The sequence below is a fragment of the Nematolebias whitei genome, chromosome 14 (genome assembly GCF_014905685.2).
Source record: "Nematolebias whitei isolate Nwh7 chromosome 14, NemWhi1, whole genome shotgun sequence".
Taxonomy (NCBI): Eukaryota; Metazoa; Chordata; class Actinopteri; order Cyprinodontiformes; family Rivulidae; genus Nematolebias; species Nematolebias whitei.
This window is the reverse complement of record NC_056511.1, coordinates 8,768,789-8,790,107: the sequence shown is the minus strand read 5'-3', so window position 1 is coordinate 8,790,107 and position 21,319 is coordinate 8,768,789. Positions and strand designations below refer to the sequence as shown.

The following is a 21,319-nucleotide window of genomic DNA, read 5'->3' as shown; positions in this document are numbered from 1 at the left end:
AAAGCTCTTGGATAACACTTTCAAAGAAGAGATTTTAATAAGTCCTTGTGTAATTACGTGACTTTTCCAATACTGACATAGGGTTTCCATGAGGGAAAAAAAGAGACATTTGAATAAATATCAAAAACAACATGTGCTTGAAATTTTAAGGATATATTGCAAGCCGCAGTGTTGCACAGCAAAATAACAAGAGATTATAGCATGTCAGAGAAATCAAACCTTATAACAGAGTCATCCATTTCTATCTTTTGATCTGGAGAGTTCATTTTGTTAATTTACAGTTCTGTGCTGGTTCTTTGTTAAAACTTAATGTATTGTTTTGTTGCTCAAACCATTATCAATTTGTAGGACTCAAAAACTGACGTTTTGTTCAACTCTCCAGCATCCTTGACTTCTGCAGAAGCCATTTCTTGCTGTGCGTGCCGTTCTGTGCCAGTCACTGCAACACTAAAAGGCAAGCGCAAACGTGCAACAACATAGAAACAAATATTTATGACGATAAATAGAAAAAATGAGAACGCGTAGCAGACGGCATAATCCACAAGTTATTCAGTCACGTGTGAAATAACGGTTTTGTGTTGCATTTTTATGGTTTTTAATTGCAACAACAACAAGGTCAAATCGTGTCATCTGGACCAGTTTCTTTAAATGAGAAACGTTTCATCCCCCATCCAGAGGACTTCATCAGTCTGCAGCCTGCCAACCAGATCTGTCCCATAGGTAGCCTTCATTGCTGTGTTTCAAACCAACCTCCTGTTGGAATCTCAGAAGTAGGCTTTTAACACGTGCAGAACACACCCATCCAAAACAATCAATCATCTCGTGCAACAATCAAATGTTTTAGGCCAGGTGGCCAACTTGCTACTCACAGAGGACACCAGGCCAAAGTGGTTCAGAAAAAGGTTTGTAGGCTCAATCATCCAGGTAGATAACAAAAAAGTTCAATCATATCATCTAGACCAGTTTCTTTAAGTGAGAAATGTTTTGTCTCCCATCCAGAGGACTTCCATACCATTTTGTAACATCGTTTCCTTTAGATAGACAGAAAGTTGTTGGAAGCCCTTCTTAGGAAGCTGTGTTTTAACATGTGCATGGATGTTCTCCTTGGACAGAAAACACGCTCACGTCTAAAAATCATGCCAACGATAAATCTGAGTTATTAGCTAATGTACTCTAGTACAGTGGTTCCCAACCCTGGTCCTCGAGGAACACCATCCTGCATGTTTAAGTTGGTTCTCTGCTCCGACACACCTGATTCAGTGATTTAATCACTTCATCAAGTTCTGCAGAAGCCTGTTAATCACTCATTCATTCAAATCAGGGAAACAACTAAAACATGCAGGATGGTGGAGACGGGGGAGAGGGTGGGCCCCGGAGGCCATCTTATCACCAGCAAACTGTTTTTTTTTCTACTCTGGGAGTGAGCTGTTTGTGGGATTCAGTTTGGTTTGGTGGCTCCTCAGACTGAAGAAGTCCTTCAGATGAAGGAAGAAACATCTCAGCAACAAAAGAAACCATCCTGATGACCTGACAGAACATTGCTGGATTTATACCTGGATTAATGAGCATGGATATTGATGTTTTGAACCACTTTGGTATTGCTGCCTCAGAGTTGTTGACGGGGCAGAGGGTGGGCCCCGGAAGCCATCTTATCACCAGCAAACTATTTTTTTCCACTCTGGGAGTGAGCTGTGTGTGGGGTTCAGTTTGGTTTGGTGGCTTCTCAAACTGAAGAAGTTCTTCGGATGAAGGAAGAAACATCTCAGCAACAAAAGAAACCATCCCGATGACCTGACTGAACATTGTTGGATGCAGGATGGTGTTCCTCAAGGACCAGGTTTGGCAACCACTGCTCTAGTAAACTAAATAATAAGCAGGGGGGGGGGGGGGGGGTCTGCCAAAGTGAGAACAAAGTGGGCCAAAGTAAGTTTGAACTGAGAGGATGGACAATAGAATATTGTGAACGGCCTAGAATATAAGTTTTCAAGTTTTGCACACAAAAATAGGTCATAATTTCAGTGACAGCTTGCTGGACTAAAACTGAAATTTGCATATTTTATTGTGGTATTGAACCAGGTTGCCAACAGCCCAGTGAAACACTAACCCCCACCCCCCCCCCCCCCCCCCTCCCCCCAACGAGGACGTCTATGGACCGATCAGAGTGAGTACTCGTCAGAATAAACACTCTGTCATCATTTCAGGACTCTTTGGATTCTATCTGACGTCGTCCTTGGCCGACCTTGGCATCCCCGAGAGTGTTTATGGATCTCCCCAGAGGGAACTATGTGAGCCGAGCGATTACATCGCTCTTATCGGAACTCTTGCAGTGGCTCTCTGAGTGTCCCTGGACACGCTCACTGCCCTTGCAGAATGTATGCGTCATTATGTGCTTGTGTGCAAGGTTTTTTTTTTTTCCCCCCATTTTCAATCTGTTTACTGTATTTTCGGCCAAAGATTAAGAGCATGTTAGGATTTTTTTTTGCCTCTAAAACCTATGTTGTCACTTTAACCACTTTATTGTCTGTCCAAACAGGTCTCACTTGTAAACGAGTCCCTTGATGCTCCAAGTGATTTATCTATATCAATAAAGATTGAATGAATGAATGAAAAAAAAAGTGACTGGAAAAACAATTTGTATAGCTACTCAGTGCACATCAGTGTGACACATTATGGACCTTTGCCCAGCTAGTTAGAGTTAAAAGTCTGCTTTTCAGCCCATCAGTGTTTAGTATCCCTTTAAGAACTCTTCAGCTAAAACTGATATTTTAAAACAGCTACCTTTGGATCCTGCCGCAAAGCATCTATATATTGCAAACACAGTTTAGATATTATTCATTTTTCTGTTCATAATAATAAAAACACCTCGCTCTCTTTCAGTTTGGTAACATCCACGCTCTTCATTGTTCGGCATCTGGTTCAACATTCATCTGTGTTGCAATGTAACACTGACTGCAGATTATACACATCGTGTCAACGCTCCAGAGAAACCAAGACTAAAATCAGTTTCACAAGCAGTTTCCCAGAAATAAAACGGTACATCTCCATACATTAAGCCTCAAAAGCCATTACTGTCTTGAAAGAAAAAGAAAGAATTTATTTCAACCCTACAATGGTTACATGGAAATACACTGATATACACATACAAAAATGTCTCAGAGGATAAAATAATGTCACATTCTTGACATGAAAATCTCAGTGTTTAACAGCCTTTGCATTCATGTTTTCAGTCATTTTTTTTTTCTTCAGGTAAAAAGAGAACATGAGTTGTCAAAATAACAGCTGATTTATTGTAATTCTTGAATATCAGTTTTTAAAAGATTATGTACACTTTGTCACAAAAAACATGATTAGTCAGTTTCTTCACAACACTCTGTCCTCTCCATACAAGCTGATTAAATGGATTTGTAAATACGCATATTATAATATGGAAAAGTAAAAAGCAGATTTTGAAAAAAAAAAAAAAAAAAAAAAAAAAGAGTTATTTGGCCATAACTTATGTAGAAATTCTCTGCAAGTGTTATCTTTCGTTGTGTTGTACAGCTTTTCAAGCTTAGATCGCACAGACAGGAATTAGGCACAGTATTTGCACTTCCTGTTTAACACATTCATAATGCTTGACTGAGGGGGGATTTGAAGCAGCTGCATAGCACATTGTTGAATACTTCTTCATGCCGTGTTCATGCTTTTATGTCACTTTGACATACCAGTGGAGCGATGTCCGTTTAAAAGGCAACAAAATCCTAAATCTAAGTTTTTTCGACATCTGCCATTTCTTTGTTAAAACACTGCTGATGCATTATTAAACAGTCCAAGGTAGTTACTCTATTCACCCCTTACCCAACCATATTAAGGCATTATGAATGTGTTACTTATCAAATCTAAAACAAAGCAACAACACTTTGTCTTCATTGCATCAACACAATTTCAATTGGCAATACCGACTAACAATCAATACCCCCCATCTAAATATATTCATATACACCATGAAAACATATGAAAATAAAATATCAGCAGAACCCAAAATTTGAATATGATGCAAATACCGAGCACCCTGTAATAACATGAAACCAATGTCTTGAATCTTCATCTTTTTTTTTTTTCTTTCCCCAATCTTGTTGGTGGCTGCCCAATGGTGACAAAAGGCATAGAAAGAACAGGAGTCTGGACCCAAGGATCTTAAAACGCTCAGACCGTCCTCTTTCTCCTCGAATGAATTCAAGTTTATGAGAGCCAGAACACAGTCAGAAGTGAGGGCAGAAGAGCTGCCAGGCTATACGTCACACATTGGCAGCCAAGGGTAGCTGAGGTTGTTGACCACCAATATTGGTGCACACCAACATTTTTTAAAGATCATAGCGATTAGGAGTGACAAGAGGATAGAAAGCATAATAAAAGCACAAACGGGGAAAGAAATTTGTGTGTATGACAATGTCATGGTCCATAGGTGCCCAGAAGGTCACACATGAAGACAGGAAGGGGACATGGAGAAAAGGGAAGCAGGAGAGAAAGGGGGAAAGAGAATGAAAAATAGGTCAGAAATTCAGAAATACACATCTGAAAGGTTACTAAAGACTGAACTCAGGAATAACAAAAAGGAACTGTAAGCGTGAGAACCAAACCAAACCAAAACAACAACAAAAAAACATCACAGTATGTTAGCAGTACGGCTTTATGGTTAATGGAAGGAATGGACGGAAGGTCACAGAAATGGGAAAGACGCCACTGAGGACAATTTCACACACTGCAAACCTTCTCTGGTTTAAGGTTTCGTAAACACAAGGGCAATTTTAATCACTCATGGTATACCATACCACCGTATTTGTAATGGTGCAACTAGTATTAGTAATGGCCAGTGGTGTAATTCAAAGTACATGCAAGCATGGGCACCAGATGTGCAAGCAAACCTCGAAATAACAAATATAATCATGAATTCCATTACTGTTGCAGACATATTGTACAAACAGTACAGATGTGAATGCCTGGTGTAGAAGAAAGCATTAAACAGACGAATGAGTTCATTATTTCTTTCTTTTTTTTTTTAATGACCAAATGTGGCCAAATGTTAATTTTATACAGAAAGTAAACATTTTGAAAAAAATAATAAAATCCCTTTTAAGACAGATTTTATCTGATATTAACCTAGATGTATTTTTAACTGTATATGTATGTATGTGTAGGTATACGTAGCTTTGCATGCAAGTCTGCATGTATGCTACATGTATGGGTATTTACATATGTACTGTATGTATATATTGAATGTGCATGTAAACTTAGGGACAGGACTGGATAAGCTTCTTCCTGCTCCCTTTCTGAACATTTTTGTTTTGTTTACAGAATATTTTGGTGGAAAAATTGCCCTTTTTATTTTGTTTTGTTGATATCTTAACTTAGGGCTGGACAATATGGCCAAAACTTTTATCACAATATATTTCTTTATTTCGGTCGATATCGATATAAACAATATAAAATCCTCAGAAAAACTGTACAAATAAATTAATGTCCACTTTTTATTTGTATTTAGCCTTCAAAGAAATGTGAAATCACCGTCAAATAAACATAAAACTCAAGTTTGTCGATATTAATAGTTTTAACTTTAAACAACAACATAACCTAATGTTTGCTGCATGGGTTTCTCTTTTGATACAGCTGGGGGGGGGGGGGGGGGGGGGTGCCGCTTCAACCCGAACAGAAAAAGAAATGCGTCAGTGAAATGCTGCAATCGTAGCATAATGTATATCGAAATGTCGAAAATGTGCTTAAAACTCATATCACCGTTATTAAATAAAAGTGTATCGTGATATATATCAATATCAAATTATTGTCCAGCCCTATTTTAACTGATCAAAATGATATAAAGCAATAAAATTAACTGAAAAATGCTCACCTGGGATTTCATACACCTGAATGTGGATTTCAAAATAAGGGTAGCACAGAGAGAATGTCACTCCAACCTATTTAATCAATTTTGCCTGATTTAGAGGTCAGAAAAAGATGCACCATAGTTAATTAAAAATAACTATTTTGTTTTAGTCTCAAGCTAACAACTTAGCAGCTAGTGGTACTCACTAAATTGGGCTTTCTCAACTCCAAGGTGATGGTGTGAGGTTATCTAGAAGTTTGTAAATACTTTTAATACATTTTTAGTTTGTAAATTAAGAAGTACAAATACATCCTGATGCATGCTCAATAATCCAGGTAGAAAAATCTAAAAAAGTTCAATCTGGTCCTCTGGATATCCTAACTGGGCCTTCCTGAAAGCGGAGAAGAAACCCAAACAGGACTCCAGCCAGCCATCAGGTGAAAAGAAGGAACCCAGACCAGTGGTCATTCCATATGTTGAGGGAGTATCAGAGAAACTGAGACGTTTATTTTCTGAACACAACGTCCCAGTGGCTTTTAAACCCCAAAATACATTACGGCAAAGACTGGTTCATCCCAAAGATCCAGTCCCCCGGCACAGAGTAATATTGTTTATGCTGTTCAATGTCAGGAGGGCTGTGATCAGTCTTACAACGGGGAAACTAAACAGCCACTGGCCAAAAGGATGGACCAGCACAGAAGATCAACATCATCAGGCCAGGACTCTGCGGTCTACACTCATCTCCAGGCCAGCGGTCACTCTTTCAGGGATGAAGATGTTCACATCCTGGATAGAGAGGAACGATGGTTTGAGAGAGGAGTAAAGGAGGCCATCTTAGTGAAAAGAAACCGTCCATCATTAAACAGGGGTGGAGGCCTCCGGGTTCAACTGTCCCCCTCTTACAATGCTGTGATTGCTAGTATCACTCAGCCCTCTGTGAGTAGTAAACAGCCATCAGTGTGCTAATGATCCATTGTTAGGCTGATGATCCTTCTTGAGCATGTGATCAGCTGGTTTTGGTTGTCAGCAGCAAACTGCTTGATCCACTCTGAGAAGGTGCTATTTATAAGACTGAGCTGAATACAGCACCTCAGACTGAGGAAGTGTTTCGGATGAAAGACGAAACGCTTCTACAATTTTTTTTTGTTTTGTTTCTTTGAATGTCCAGAGGACCAGATTTAACTTTTTTAGAAGTACAAATACAAGTTATAAAGACTTGGTGGATTTGTCACTTTGCTGGAAGAAGGAACTTAAGTTTCCACCCCCACTTGAAAAATGGGGGGTACAGTTGCTCCACTTGCTTCATTGGTCAGCCAGTGGTAAAATAACTTCTTTATAAAGCTTGTAACTTTTTATCTGTCGTTTTCTCTCATTGGAAGTGTTAGCTAACACTTTATGTACTTAATAAACGGAAGATGTATCTTTATTTATTGATTTAAACTCTTTAAATACAGTGAGGTTTTAAATTTCATGTAAAGCTATTTAATGTTGCACGTTAGCATAATCAGCAGAATATCTTTGGTAACAACATTTACATTCTAAACGAAACACATTTACAGTGCTAAGGAACTGCGATGTTAAAAGTCATTTGTCTGTTTTTAATGTTTTTATGTGTTTTTATGTTTATGATGCATTCTGTTACAAAACAGGCTGCGATGTAAGATATTTTGCCATCCGGTTGTTTGGTATGTACATGCACGGCAATAGAAAGAGCGGGCAAGCATTCACAACTGAACCATTTCTTCTGTCGCCATGACACCACTGGTCATGGCGAGGAGAATGGCCCGTGCACAAACCACACGTCCAAAACAGAAGCTGGTTATGAAGTCGTGGATGAATGGGTGATCTCACGTTGTCAATCCTTGGAAAATTAATACAAGTTTTTTCTTGGGATTTTATTAAAATGTCAACCTTAGCTGGGGAGATTTGGATTAATCACCTGTCAGTATCTGCCACGTTCTTGGTCTATATAAGAGAATTATTCAAAGCTTGATTCAAATAATGTTTAATCTCAACAGCTGCAAAGCAGTTTGTCTCGACTGAGTCTGAGGGCGTGCAAATGCCGCCCAGCTCTTCAAATTACAGAAGCCGAATCACATCAACTACTGTGAGGCAACAGATCCAGCAGATTATTTCTGACTGTTTTGTTTTCAGGCGTCCTCCAAGCTGGAACACATTTGGAACTAAAAATCCACCCATGTTACAAGGATAAACACATCTTTTATGTGTTCCTACATTCTGAGCAAAACTAAACTAAACATAAACAAACTGAGGCGAGGCCGTGCGTTAACTGCACGTGGGACCGAAGTTGTAATTGAGCGCACGGCGTCGCTACGTGTTTACAAAACAGCAGCTGTTTGGAGCGAGCGTTACTAAAACCAGCTGCGTGAGTGGAAAAGGAGCGGTGGAATTAAATGCAGATGTTGGAGCTGAAAACAAACCTCAGCAGTTTCTTCTGTTAAAGCGATTTCAGGGTAGCTTAAAACTGAAAAAGATCAAATAAAATCTTGGAAGCCAAAACATTAACAACAAAAAATGTAAAAGTAATTAGGAGAATTAAAGGCAGACTGATTTGGATAAATCCCATGTTAACTTCTGATCTTGTGGAATAATAAGTGATCCAAACCTCCCACTGCTATATGGCTGCTGCCCAGAAAACAGAAACAAAAGAGAAGAGCTTTTGCGTTTCATGTGCCATGCACTGGCAGCAGATGCCTTTTTAGGTATTCCGGTTACAAACAGAAAATATTAATTGAGTTGGAAGAGGCACCATGCAAAGGGGGTAAAGGGCTGCATCCCCACCTAACCAAACCACAAACTGCACATTTAGAGCATTCATGAGTCCTAAACGCTGCGGGAGACACTAAAAAAAGCTACATATGAAGCATGGATGATGGTGTTAGACATAGAAACATACAATAATATTACCATATTTTTCGGACTATAAGGCACACTGGATTATAAGGCGCAATATCAATGAACGGGTCTGTTTTCGTATATAAGGTGAAATATTAAGCGAAACTAGATAAGTCAAACTTTATTCAACTCATTCACAATAACTATCATCATTCAGTTGTACCACATAAAATCGGTTTGAGGTCACTAAGCACAACCAGAATTAATACATAAGGCTTACTGTCGATTTTTGAGAATATTAAAGGATTTTAAGTGCACCTTATAGTCTGAAAAACATGGTACAAATAAAACCACATAAAACAGTTAAACCAAAAACAACGAAACAACTAGAAACAGGACAATAACAGAAAGTTCTACAATTTTTGTGTTTGTTTATTACGCTACTTTTGGGACACACTGGACGTAAACAAAACTCACTTTTGACTACCCCGTAATTTCCGGTATATAGAACGCACCTGAGTATAAGTCGCGCATACTACAAAGTACTTTTAAAATAAAACTAGGGATGCACCAATTCACTTTTTTCCATTTCCGATACCGATACCCACATTTTAGTATGGAACGATATCGATCCGATACCAACCTGGAACAGAAAAACAGAGCTGAATTCCGTTCAACAAACTCAGTGTGCTCTTTATGGTGAAATCTCTGGAGATGCTTGATTAAGTTGGTAGTGTTATAACTGGAAGTTTTAGTGACACCCCCAGGAACCATCGCTGTGCACGTATTGCGCGTAGCTGTCCAATGTGTTGGCTGAGGTAGTGTGAAATAGTTCCAGATGGCTGACCCTTTTGCTCGCTCCATTTTGAAAGCAATCTGTGTGGTGAGTTTGCTAGCGCGTGATGTCACTCAGAGCACAAAGCATAAAATTAGAGTGAATAGATCTGCCCATTCATGGATTTGTCACATTGTCACAATACCCGATCCAGAAGTTTTTTTGTTTCAATATCGGGACAGATACCGAAATTGGTATCGGATCGGTACATCTCTAAATAAAACACAATTTTAACATAAACAAACCGCGCTGGTCATATCGTTTCATAAATCTAAGACACCATCATGGTCCACCTTTAAAATCTTCAATGTTGTTTTTGGTGGCGATCATTTTTCTTTGGGACTTTCAGTTGGAATCTGCACGGTGGAAACCACCCCGACATCTGCGTTCACCCAGTCTCTCTCCCCGTTTCAGATTTTTTTAAACATTATTTAAACTGGGGTGGGTCCTCGTGACTCAGTGAGAGTACGGTACTTCATTGGTCATTCAAGATGACTTATGGTCACATGAACACAGAGTGGGATTGTGGGTAAAATAGTTTTTTTTTTTCTCTGTTAATCACTTCTTTTAGCTGTTTTACCATATATACTGTTGTTGGTTTTTTTTAGCAATTAGTCTTTTGTTTTTTGCCTACCGGTATTTGTTTATGTGTTTTTTATGTATTAGCTCATGTACTGAAGCATGTAGTAACCATGAGTGACACTGGTTCTCATCATCAACATGTAGTGTTCTCTCTGTCTGTGTCACAATAATCAATGTATCTTTGACAGCTATACAAGCACCCAGGTGTATCAAAGTGAGATTTTTTTTCAATGGCCATTACGTTATATGTTTTCTAGAAAACCTTGAAATTTGGCTGGTACCCTAAAAGTCCAAAGACTAAAGAAGAACTAAAGAATAAAGAAACCTCGCTTTTAACATATGATCCCATGGAATAAAACATGGGACTGCATGGAATCACATGAACATGATCAAAATGTCACATAATTATATGGGAAAGGTGTGCAGAACATGTGTTTCCCATGTGGTTTTCTCATTTGAACAACGTGATTTTCCACATGTAAAGCTTATGTGTGCAACAGCTTTGTAGGCCATGCCTTCTTTATACAAATATTATCTATATGCTTTAGTAGAGGTTGACAATAATTGTTCCAAAATAAAAACTGGATTTGGTTTGAGCCAAGTCTCTTTTGGCACTTGGCACTATATATATATATATATATATATATATATATATATAGATAGATAGATATATATATATATATATATATATATATAGATAGATAGATATATATATAAACTGAATTGAACTGAATTATTATATTTTGAACAATGTTGAATGATTTTCATCATTTTAATCCATATCCAATACATTTTGATAATAATGTAACAAGAAAACACCATTCCAATTCCCCCCAAAAACACCTTAAAATATTGATTTTCTTCCTCTCTACAGGTAGAGTTAATCAGAAAATGTTCATTTATACTGGGTTAGGTTTAATAAAAATAAACTATATTCTAAAGCGACCAATAATGGATCTGCCCCGTTTACTTTCTTACTAACAGAGCACCGTGTTTCTTTCTTAAAATCCATCTAACAATTTTTGTGCAATTTCATCCGTCCCTTTCTGCGACCTTGACAGTTAACAAGATAAGTGCTTGATTCAATAAACTCTTTTGAGAGAGAAAATAAAGGAGGAGGCATGACAGCACGGAAAGAGATGATGACAATGAAGGGGAAGACAGGGAGTCGCAGGAGGAAAACATGACATGTATTCTTCAGGGAGATAAAAAAAAAAAGATGAACATGAAAAAAGTTGAACCAGTTACAAACAGTAGCTCAGGTTTAGTGGGGTGGGGACATAGCCCAGGGTTAAACGTTGCAATTTAAAACACAGCAACAGTGCAGAGACTAACCGTGACCATTTGTGCAAAACTGTTTTACGTGAAAATTAGACAACGATGCGCCATTTTATTTGCAAATATGTTGTTACCATGTATGAAAATGTAAAAATCCTAATCTTTTTCAATGGCAGTCCCTACAGCTGGCAAGCTCTGAATAAAAAGTCAAGAATTCAATTAGTGCAGATTCTTTGGTCACGATGGAAGCTCACATGCACTGTAGCTGGTGTGTGTGGATGCACAGGGTGGGATGATGAGAATAGTACCTGGGATGGTAGTGGGCTCTATAGCTGTCCTGAAGAAAGACACGGAGGGCTCAGATCTGCCCTGCTGGTTCTCCGCCACCACGTGGACTTCGTAATCTGTGTTCCAATCCAGACCGGACAACACCGCGTACTCACTGGCTGAGGGAAAGCGGAGCTCTGGTTTCCAGTCCATTACATGTTTCTGAGTAAAGAATGCAGATAAAGAAATGTAAATAATAGTTAAGTGTGACTTTGGTCAATTTCTAACGTACCATATTTCCCAGCATACAAGTCGCAGTTTTTTTTGCATATATTGGTCAGTCCTGCGACTAGAACGCAATTTTTGACTGCCGCTTTAAAATGATAAGAACTGCAACAGCGGTGCAGGCGGAGGAACGCTGGAGAGCTAGCAGCGCCGGCTGCGATGGATGGATGGACTGCACCGCACCGTCCAGGCAAAATTGAACTGTTTTGACAATTAAATAAACGCATAATACATGTGACTTATACGCTGAAACGGCTTACAGTATAAAGTACAGTACTATGCTTTTTCCTCTTCGTGATGCTTTTTTGTCTGATGCGACTTATACGCCAGAAAATATGGTAAGCGAAACAATCTTATCTGTACTGAGCACAAAAATGTAGCAACTAAAAAGAAAAAGCCCAAGCGTGGAGGAAGTGTGTGTGTGTGTGTGGGGGGGGGGGGGGCACATGCTAGTGCCAGTCGTAGTGTCTAAAAATGATGATATTGAGTTACCATAGAAAACACATTTGGTCATAAGCCAGATGGAGGATTTTTGTCTTACTAGTTGCCTTTTCTACACTTTTATATCTTCCCCAGTGGAAAATGCTCATTTAAAATGGGCAGAACTCATTCTGGGAACATGTTTTGTTTTTAAGGATATAAAACTTGCAGAGGGAAAACAATGGCTTATTGATTAAAGTCAATCCAAACGTATTTTAGTGTTGCTGGCAGTTGTCATTTTCTGACAGAGCCCGGCTGGTTATCTCTTTTTCCATTCGGCAAGGTGATAATTCTGAACACTGATAATACTTTAACTTTACATTTTCTTATTAAAAAAAAAAAAATAAAAAAATAAAGAAGAAGAAGAACATGCAAAGTGGTACCGAGTTACCTTTTTAGCCAGAGTACTCACAGCTTTGTATCGGAGCAGGTAGTGTTTAATGGGAGAACCACCGTCGTCCTGCTTGATCCATTTTACCTTAATGGAATTACCCTCTTTTGCAGATATGGTCTCTAGTTTGGGGGCGTTCGGTTCCCCTACACAGGACAAAATACAGAATTACAGTTAGTCAACAAAACGATGGTTCTGATCCAACTGCTAGAATTCACAGCTTTGACCGATACTCTTTTCAAATCAGCTAAATGTACAATACAGAAAAAAATATATAGCAAATGTGTATGTGGTGTTAAATGTAGTGTTATTCATGGGATCCTTGTTGGCTCAGTGCAATATTCAAATTTACTTCTTGGTTTTTATTAGTAATTTAACAGTTTGGGGAACGTAGGGAGAACTTATAATAAAAGTAAGCTAAAAATTAGCAAGAAGAGGGCCCACGTGTTCACCATTTAAAATACATACAATACATTATGACCACTTGAATGGCAATAAAACTCTAGAATATTCAATTTGTTTTTAACTAGAAAACGATTAACCCTGACCCCCCCATCCCATCCTCCAAATGGAGATCTCCTGTACTCAATGCTCAAAGACGGATGCTATCTGTCTGCTTTGCTTTGATTTTTGAATGGTTTGAGGTTGTATGGGCGGTGGCGTTCTCCACATCAATGTGTATGAGTTCCACTACATGTCGTTTTTGGTTTTATGAAGCTTGTTTTATTTCAGAAAGCTCATGTCTATATGAGCACCAGCATGGCCAGTTATGGACATGATTTATGGATGATCAGAGGCTGCTGATGGACTGGTCTCATGGTTGTTTCGTAGAAAAGTTTTGTGAAAGTGCATTTTGACTGAGATACTAATAATTATTTTCACTTCAAAATAACTGATCTTAATCTTGAACAAAATTACTTACTCTTAATTACACATAAAACATAAGAAATTAGTCATTTACTATCAACGCTTTTTATGTTTCTTGCCTTGCTCTAGTGGCTTTAATTTAAAAGAACAAGGAAAATTTGTACATCTTTTAAAGTTGTACCGTTTCATTCAGAGCCCTTGTTAAAACCGTTGAGCTCTAATTTAAGAAAGTAAATTTTCATTAAAAAAAAATAGATCAGTCGAAACAACAACTTGAAGGAGCAGCGGGCAGAGAGTCTGCCTCACTGACTGAGGTGGTGCTCTCGTCGAGGCTCCTCATTATCAGCTCGGTCCTCCTGAGTCATTTCTGCTGGGCTGCCGGATAATGAGCCTAAAGGCCTTGATTGGACATGTTACCTTATTACATTTAATAACATTGACACAGCCTTTTGGGAGGCGAGGTCAGTGTTTTTTCAGTTAGCTGCGTGGGTGTTAGCTTTCACTTTCATGTCACTGTGAATGCTGCACAGGCAGTACAAAAAGCTTAAAAAGCCAACTTTATCAGCTATTTACACTTTACACTGAGCTCATGCTCTAATATTAAAAACCTCAACAGCAGGAAATATAAATTTTTGTAATAAAGACAAAGCTTAAATATTTTTTTTCCCCCAGTAGGTAAATGGCCACCAAAAGTTTGGCCTTCACGCTGTTAGTGGCTGCAATTATGAGAATGAACATGCATGAAGACAGGTATTCAAATCAACCTGCTCAGAAACAGAACTCTACCAGACTGGAGGAAGCATGACTGAAGGTAAAAAAAAAAAAAAAAAATTCCAGTAAGTATGAGCAGCAGCAGCATGGTGGCAGCTAGGCATCAGAGCGTTCATATATGTACATGTTAGCCACAAGCATCAGTCAGAGTTATAAAACATTTTCTGAGGTTTTAACAGCTGAGAGAGAGAAGCAGTTAGAATTAAAGGCTCCTGGCTGGAAAATGTGGGTGTTGCCGCACATTTAAAAATGGGAACATGTAGACTTCCGACCACATAAGTCTTTGTAAGACATAAATGAGGTTGCACATGCAGCTCAAGCTAACGCAACACCTTTTATATGTTCTATCAAATATTAAGCAGTTTTAAAAAAGAATGGCTTGAAACATGCTTTCATGTAAAGCTTTAATAACCATTATGCTTTCAGCGTTCCCTCTGATGCTGAACACTATTCAAAAGAAAACCAGTTGCCACAGCACTATCAGTAATTAAGTGAATGTTGCAAACAGGTGTGGATGTCGTTCAGGTTCATTAAAGGAGACATAACCGTAAAGATGCACGTGCATGCACTAGGAGTGACATTTTCAGTGGAACAAGAAAAAAATTACTAAGAAAGAGGATAAAACATGCATACTGCAGGAATGTCATGTAATTTGAGTTCGGTCTAAATCAAGGTACTGCTGGGAGTGAAAAGCAAAACCAATATCACGTGAGTGGCCATGTTTAATAGAGTATGATGCACATCTCTGTCTGTGGCACATTGTGAGGTTTCTCGTAATATTAAAAATTTTAATTGTGATTTAAAAGCTAGTAAAACATGACTAGACTAAGACTGAAATAAAAAAAAAAATGTACACTCCTGGAAATCAAACCTAAAATGAGATTACTAAAAAAATCCCATTAATGCAGTTGAATATAATCAAATTATTCATTATTAATCAGTAAAATAACCTAATTATTTAAATAAAAATCAGCACTTCACTTTTTGGAATAAAGCTCTAATGCTCTTGAAATGGGTTTAAAATACCCACAAATATTTTTGAAAGCAAGTTTGTAGCAATCTTTTATTGTGTGCATTCAGAATTCAAGTGACAAGACTGTAAGTCTTTTTTTTTTTGGACTCACTCAAGGAAAATGAGAACAACCCCCCCCCCCCCCCCCCACCCCCCAAAAAAAACCTGTTTTGAGACCTTCTGGAGACTTGCACAAATACTTTTGGCAGCAGTTGCAGCAAAGTGAAATACAGACTACAGAGCTCAGTACATCATCTTTACACTGTTTGCATCTCAGTGACCTTGTGTAACAACAAATTGTAAGTTAAATAACAGGTAGTTCAATAAATTAGCACAGTTGCAGTATCGGCTGCATTACTTTAAGGATTTGCAGAAAAAGGCACAGCATGCTGTTTGTTTTGTCACTATATGTTCAGAAATAAATCAACCTAAACTTTGTAAAGCAGAGGAAAATTATGCATACAGCAGTCCCTCGCTACTTTGCGGTTCGACTTTCGCAGACTCCCACTATCATGGCTTGTGGACGTACAGTCCATATTGTACAAAAAAATGTGTACAGGACACATTATTGTCAACTTTAATATTACTCACGTGATTGGGACAGTACTGGATACAGTACTGTACAGTAAAAAAAGTTAAAAAAATAAAATACTTCGCACAAGCACCGCCATTTTGTAGTTTTCTCTCAATAAGCCTACACTGTATTCCTGCTCATAACAACCACATTTCCCAGAAGGCAATAGGACTCCACCCAGATGCCCTCTTTTGCTGAATAAAAAAAAACAAAACCAAAAAACAAAGGTAAAGTTTTGATCTGATCAGCGAATGCAGAGGAGCCGCACTGAACCCACCGAACCGGACCAGAACCAGACCTCCAGACCCATCAGTGAATCTTGAGAGCTGGTGGCTGGCCCATGTAAACTTCTAAACGAGGACGCGCGTCAAAGGTCTGGAGCTGTTTTCGTAGCCCATCAGGACTTTTTTTCATCCAGACTTGGACTCAATCCACCACACACAGTCCCACCGTCTGCCCCCACTCCAGCCACTTATTGCTACTTGTCCCAACTTTTTGGGGATTTGTTGACACTGTAAAATTTTGAATCAACATATTTTTCCTTTAAAATGTTACATTTACTCTGATTAAACTTTTTATCTGTCATTTATGTTATATTACGAATAAAATATTGACATTTGCCATCTCCACATCATTGCATTCAGTTTTTATTCACAATTTGTTTAGTGTCCCAACTTTTTTGGAATCCGGTTTGTGCATATATATATATATATATATGACAAAATAGTCTACATACTTTGTATTTGTCTTTACTTAGACAGAAGAGAAAATGTATGAAGTAATGGCAAAGCAAACAAAATTAGTTAAATTAAAAGAAAAAAAAAAAAGAGTGTGAATGTCTATGTTTCTAAATAAACTTGACAAACTCCCCATGAACAAAAAACAAATTACCTTCTGTTGATCACCGAAGACGACATCATCAGCACCATGAAAGAGCCACATGACAAGGTCACATGATGTGCGCGGACATGAACGGTTGAAAGGAAACGTAAAATAAAAACAGAAAAAGCACAGGAGGAGTGGGGGTGGGGTGTGGGGAGGGTTGATATGGGGAAACACAAACAAAACAGTTTTAAATGATGAAAACATATATATATAAAAAAAAAGAATCAAAACAAATGAAAATGTTAGAGCAAAATCACAAATAAAACAAGGGGAGTAAATATATGCACAAATCATATTAAAAACAATATTAAATAACAGAAGGAAAAAAGTGGCTGAAAATGCAGTCTTGGTTGGTTGAAATGTGTGGATTATATATACATATATACATATATATAATTCAGACTGCTCAGTAAAATGCGTCGTTAGTTTTAAATGTAAAGTAAATACAAAAGATGGAATACATGTCTGAGTGGTCTGCTTCCTGTTCATTGCTCCCCACAGCAGCGAGTCAAAACGTGTTTAAAGGTAATATCTCACTGAACTGTGTCTGCTGGAGGAGAGCTGGCGACTCATTTTTGACCTTAATGTTGTGGAGAAAGAAAGGCAGTGGCATTTTTGAGGATCAAAACAGACTTACAGATTAGGTCAGGCAGGAAGTCCCACGGATGATCATGTTTGCAGAAAATCATGGTTTAATTTTGTGAGCACTGCTTGCATAGGTGTCCTCCTCCTACATCATACTCACCTCGGTTGCATGGAGCCCACTGTACGGCAGGTGTCCCCAGGTTTATGATTTAATCTGCTGGATTATCTTTTTTTAACCAATTATTTTTTGATGTGCATCATCTGCATTGTTTTAGACTAAAGTGCAGAATTTAGAGAAGGCAAGGCTGTGATCAGGAGGTTGTAGGTTCAATCCCTCGATAAAAAATCTGTTTGGAAAAGGTGAAGCACCCACATCTGCTTCCGTCCTCATCTGCCTCACTCTGTGCCCTTGGGCAAGGCCCTGAACCCCGTCTTCGGATGCCACGGACGGCAGCCCTCTGCTCCACACAGAGGCCTGCAGTAACTCTGTAATCAGTGGTTGCGTCAAGCAGGTCATCCTGCGTGAAAAACAACTGTCTCTGTGCGAGTTCAGTTGCCGTGGCGACCCCTGAAGAAGGAACAGCTGTTAAAATTAAATAAATAAATAAAATCTGCATTGCTTTGGACCTAATCATGTTCACAGAGGACAGCTTTTCTGATTTTAAAGAGTTGGAGAAAGGTTTTGAGACACTATTTCAAGAGAGTATTTAAATGTTCTAACACGTTCAAAGTTCAAGCAACAAGACTGTGAGCTTTTGTGATTCAAGCACCAAATGAAGAACTAGAACAAACGTCACAAGTCATTCTGGAGACTCCCTAACAAAGGCTGTGTTTGAACTAATCACCAGTAGCCACAGCCCAGTAAGGTACCAGTTAAATATGACTAAATGAAAACACAGTCCTGTCCTAAACACTGATTGTGTTGCCAAATGGTCTGAAACTGTGTCTGACCTGACAGGTCACTATGATGATGACACGTGCTTAAATAGCTCTCATAATGTTAAGAGGAGAAATCAGTTTTAATCAAGAAATATAAAAAGAAAATGGCTAAACAAAATATCTGTAACGGTTTTAAACTCTGGCTCGTTGTTATACTGAAGATAGTACAGGACGGCATATTTAAACTATATTGCAATGGTTTATTATCTGGGTGTCAAAATACTTCTTTAAAAAGTCTTCAGTTGGTCCAAAATGCTGCTGCCAGAGTCTTAACTGGAGTTAATGGGAGAGATCATATCTCTCCAGTTTTAGTTTCTCTCCATTGGCTCTCTGTCAAATCCAGAACTGAACTCAAAATCTTACTTCTAACCTACAAAGCCCTCAACAACCTAGCTCCAGCTTATATTACAGATCTTATTGTTCCATATTTTCCTAACAGAGCACTTCACTGTCAGACTGCAGGCTTACTTGTGGTTCCTAGAGTTTCCAAAAGCAGAATGGGATGAAGCTCTTTCAGTTATCAGGCTCCTCTCTTGTGGAACCAACTTCCTGTTTCTGTCTGTAAGGTGGACACATTGTCCAGTTTTAAGACTGGACTTAAGACTTTCTTTATTGATAAATCCTATAGTTAGGGTTGATTTGCTATGCTGCCATAGGCTTGGACTATTTTTATATTCATTACTAGTTTTCATTTGATAGTAGTTCTATCTTAACATGTGATTCTCAACCTGCCATTGTGTATCTGTTCCTCTCAAACCCAGCCAGTCGAAGCAGATGTCCGCTTGTCCCGAGTCTGGTTCTGCTAAAGGTTTCTTCCTCGTGAGGCAGTTTTTCCTTTCCACCTTTGTCTTCGTGTTTGCTCAAGATGAGAGTTCTGCGATGGCGATAAACTCAAAGCAGTCTGCTCCTCAGAGAAATAATGTTAACTTGTTTTTTTTTTTATCTATATGAATGTTTCTGTTCAGTGTCCTGAGATGACTTCTGTTGTGACTTGGTGCTATAGAAATAAACTGAATTCAATTGAATTGAATAAACTGAATTACAATGAAACAAATGCATAAAAAAATATATAGTGAAGAGCCTATTTATGAACCAACAGCTGTCGGGATCATTTACTCTCCAAAACTGTGTCATCGTGGATCATGAGTTTCTTATTTAAATTCCAAATTCATAAATTCACTTAAATATCACTTTTTACTGGACATTCAAATTGAGCACATTTTTTGTCTTAATAATCCATCCAAAGAAACACATTAAGCTTTATAATTATTGCCATAGGATGTCCAGATACTGGTTTTATGACCCACATCACCTGGGAGGATCTAAGATGGAGGTTCCCAACACCGAGTGCTTTTAACAAACAACATTAACATAGAATTATTCGTTAAGCCAACCAACTTCGCACCAAGACATTAACTAATCATCCCTAATGCAAACACACGTATGTTAGTTCTGCAGCCGATGATTTAAGCTTAAAGACAAACATTCAAGCCAAGGAAACTTACACCAATAATAAACCATTTTCAAACTTGTCACCAACATTCAAACTGTGACACAACTCCACACTCAGGTGGTTAATCTACCACACAATACGTTAGTAAGATTAAAATCTACTTTTTACAACAGTTAGCTGTACCCATGTTGGCATTTACTTTTGTTGATTTGGTTATAATCTTTAGTAAAGACGCAACCCTTCTTATGAGAAAAAACAAACATCTACACTAACTGGGAGGCCAAATAAGTAAAGTTACTGGTGAGGAGTGACACACTGCTCGACTGGCATACTCACTACTGGTCATGCTGGTGGCAGCAATAGTGGGTGATATCGCAGATTCAACTGAAAAATGGTGAAAACAGCATGAGAGAAGTGAGAGTTCCCAACAGGAAGAACAACACAGAGCTTGGTGAGTTTCAACAATGATTTGGTTTTTCTGGACCTATTACAACCCCGACATGGACAAGCTGTTTTATCAAACCGTGTGCACTCTTAAGGTTAAACTGTGCTAATAGATTTATTTTTTGGGGAAAAAAAACCCACTATATTATTAATAAAGGTATTAATTTTGCCAAATGTAATGGCAACCTCACAAGGTTTTAGTTGCGTGAATGTTTATGAAGCATTCACGTGATTGTGATCTATTTTTCTTCCGTATGTTTTTCAGCATCTTTCCAGCATCACCAGGAAATTATCAACCTCATTTTCATTTATCGGCGATATCGTTTCTTTGAGTCTCTCTTTCTACTGAAGACACTGGATGACAAAAAGCTCTTCACTAACCCCTCCCTTTCTCTTTTCTCTTTAAAATCTGTTTTAAGCATCCAACATCGTGCTTTTGGATCATTAAAAGCAGCTAAGCTGAGAAGCTAAGCTACGAGCTAAGCTAACAGGCCAACCTCGGGAAAAAACTTCCGTCTTGTCAAAGCTCCAAAATTCATGGTTGAAAGCCGTGCCGTCGTGTAAAAAGTTGTTTTTCTCTGCAAAAAGAAGCTGAGAAATTGTTTACCGATTTTTTTTATTTAAAGCTTTGTGTGAAAAATGCTATGCTAAAGAGCTCAAACCACAACGAGCGTCCGCCATTTTGAGAATCGGAAAAGAAGGATGGAGAGACAGCCCATGTCACGTCAAGGGGCCTCCCTTCCATTTATCTTAAAGAGACATGCTGAGAGAAAAAATTAAAAAAATAAAATAAAATAAAAGACATGCTGCTCGCTCCCTCACTATCCATCCTTTAGTTCAAACAGTCTTATACTGCCATCTGGTGGTTGAAAAAGTTACTACACTCAAAATAAAATCAACATTTCTTCTTAAATTTGACAATAATCACTAATTATTGTCAAATTTCAAACAATAT

General features: G+C 38.3%; 1 protein-coding gene across 1 annotated transcript in view; it reads right to left on the bottom strand.

Moving 5' to 3' along the window:
• ncam1a (neural cell adhesion molecule 1a) overlaps positions 1 to 21,319 on the bottom strand; it is a 345,049-nt gene that overhangs the window by 24,459 nt on the left and 299,271 nt on the right. Inside the window, exons 15-17 of the mRNA XM_037687811.1 lie at positions 16,950 to 16,952; positions 12,856 to 12,980; positions 11,720 to 11,900 (exon numbers count right to left, since the gene is read on the bottom strand). Coding sequence (XP_037543739.1) covers positions 11,720 to 11,900; positions 12,856 to 12,980; positions 16,950 to 16,952 — 309 coding nt within the window. The remainder of the gene's footprint in view (positions 1 to 11,719; positions 11,901 to 12,855; positions 12,981 to 16,949; positions 16,953 to 21,319) is intronic.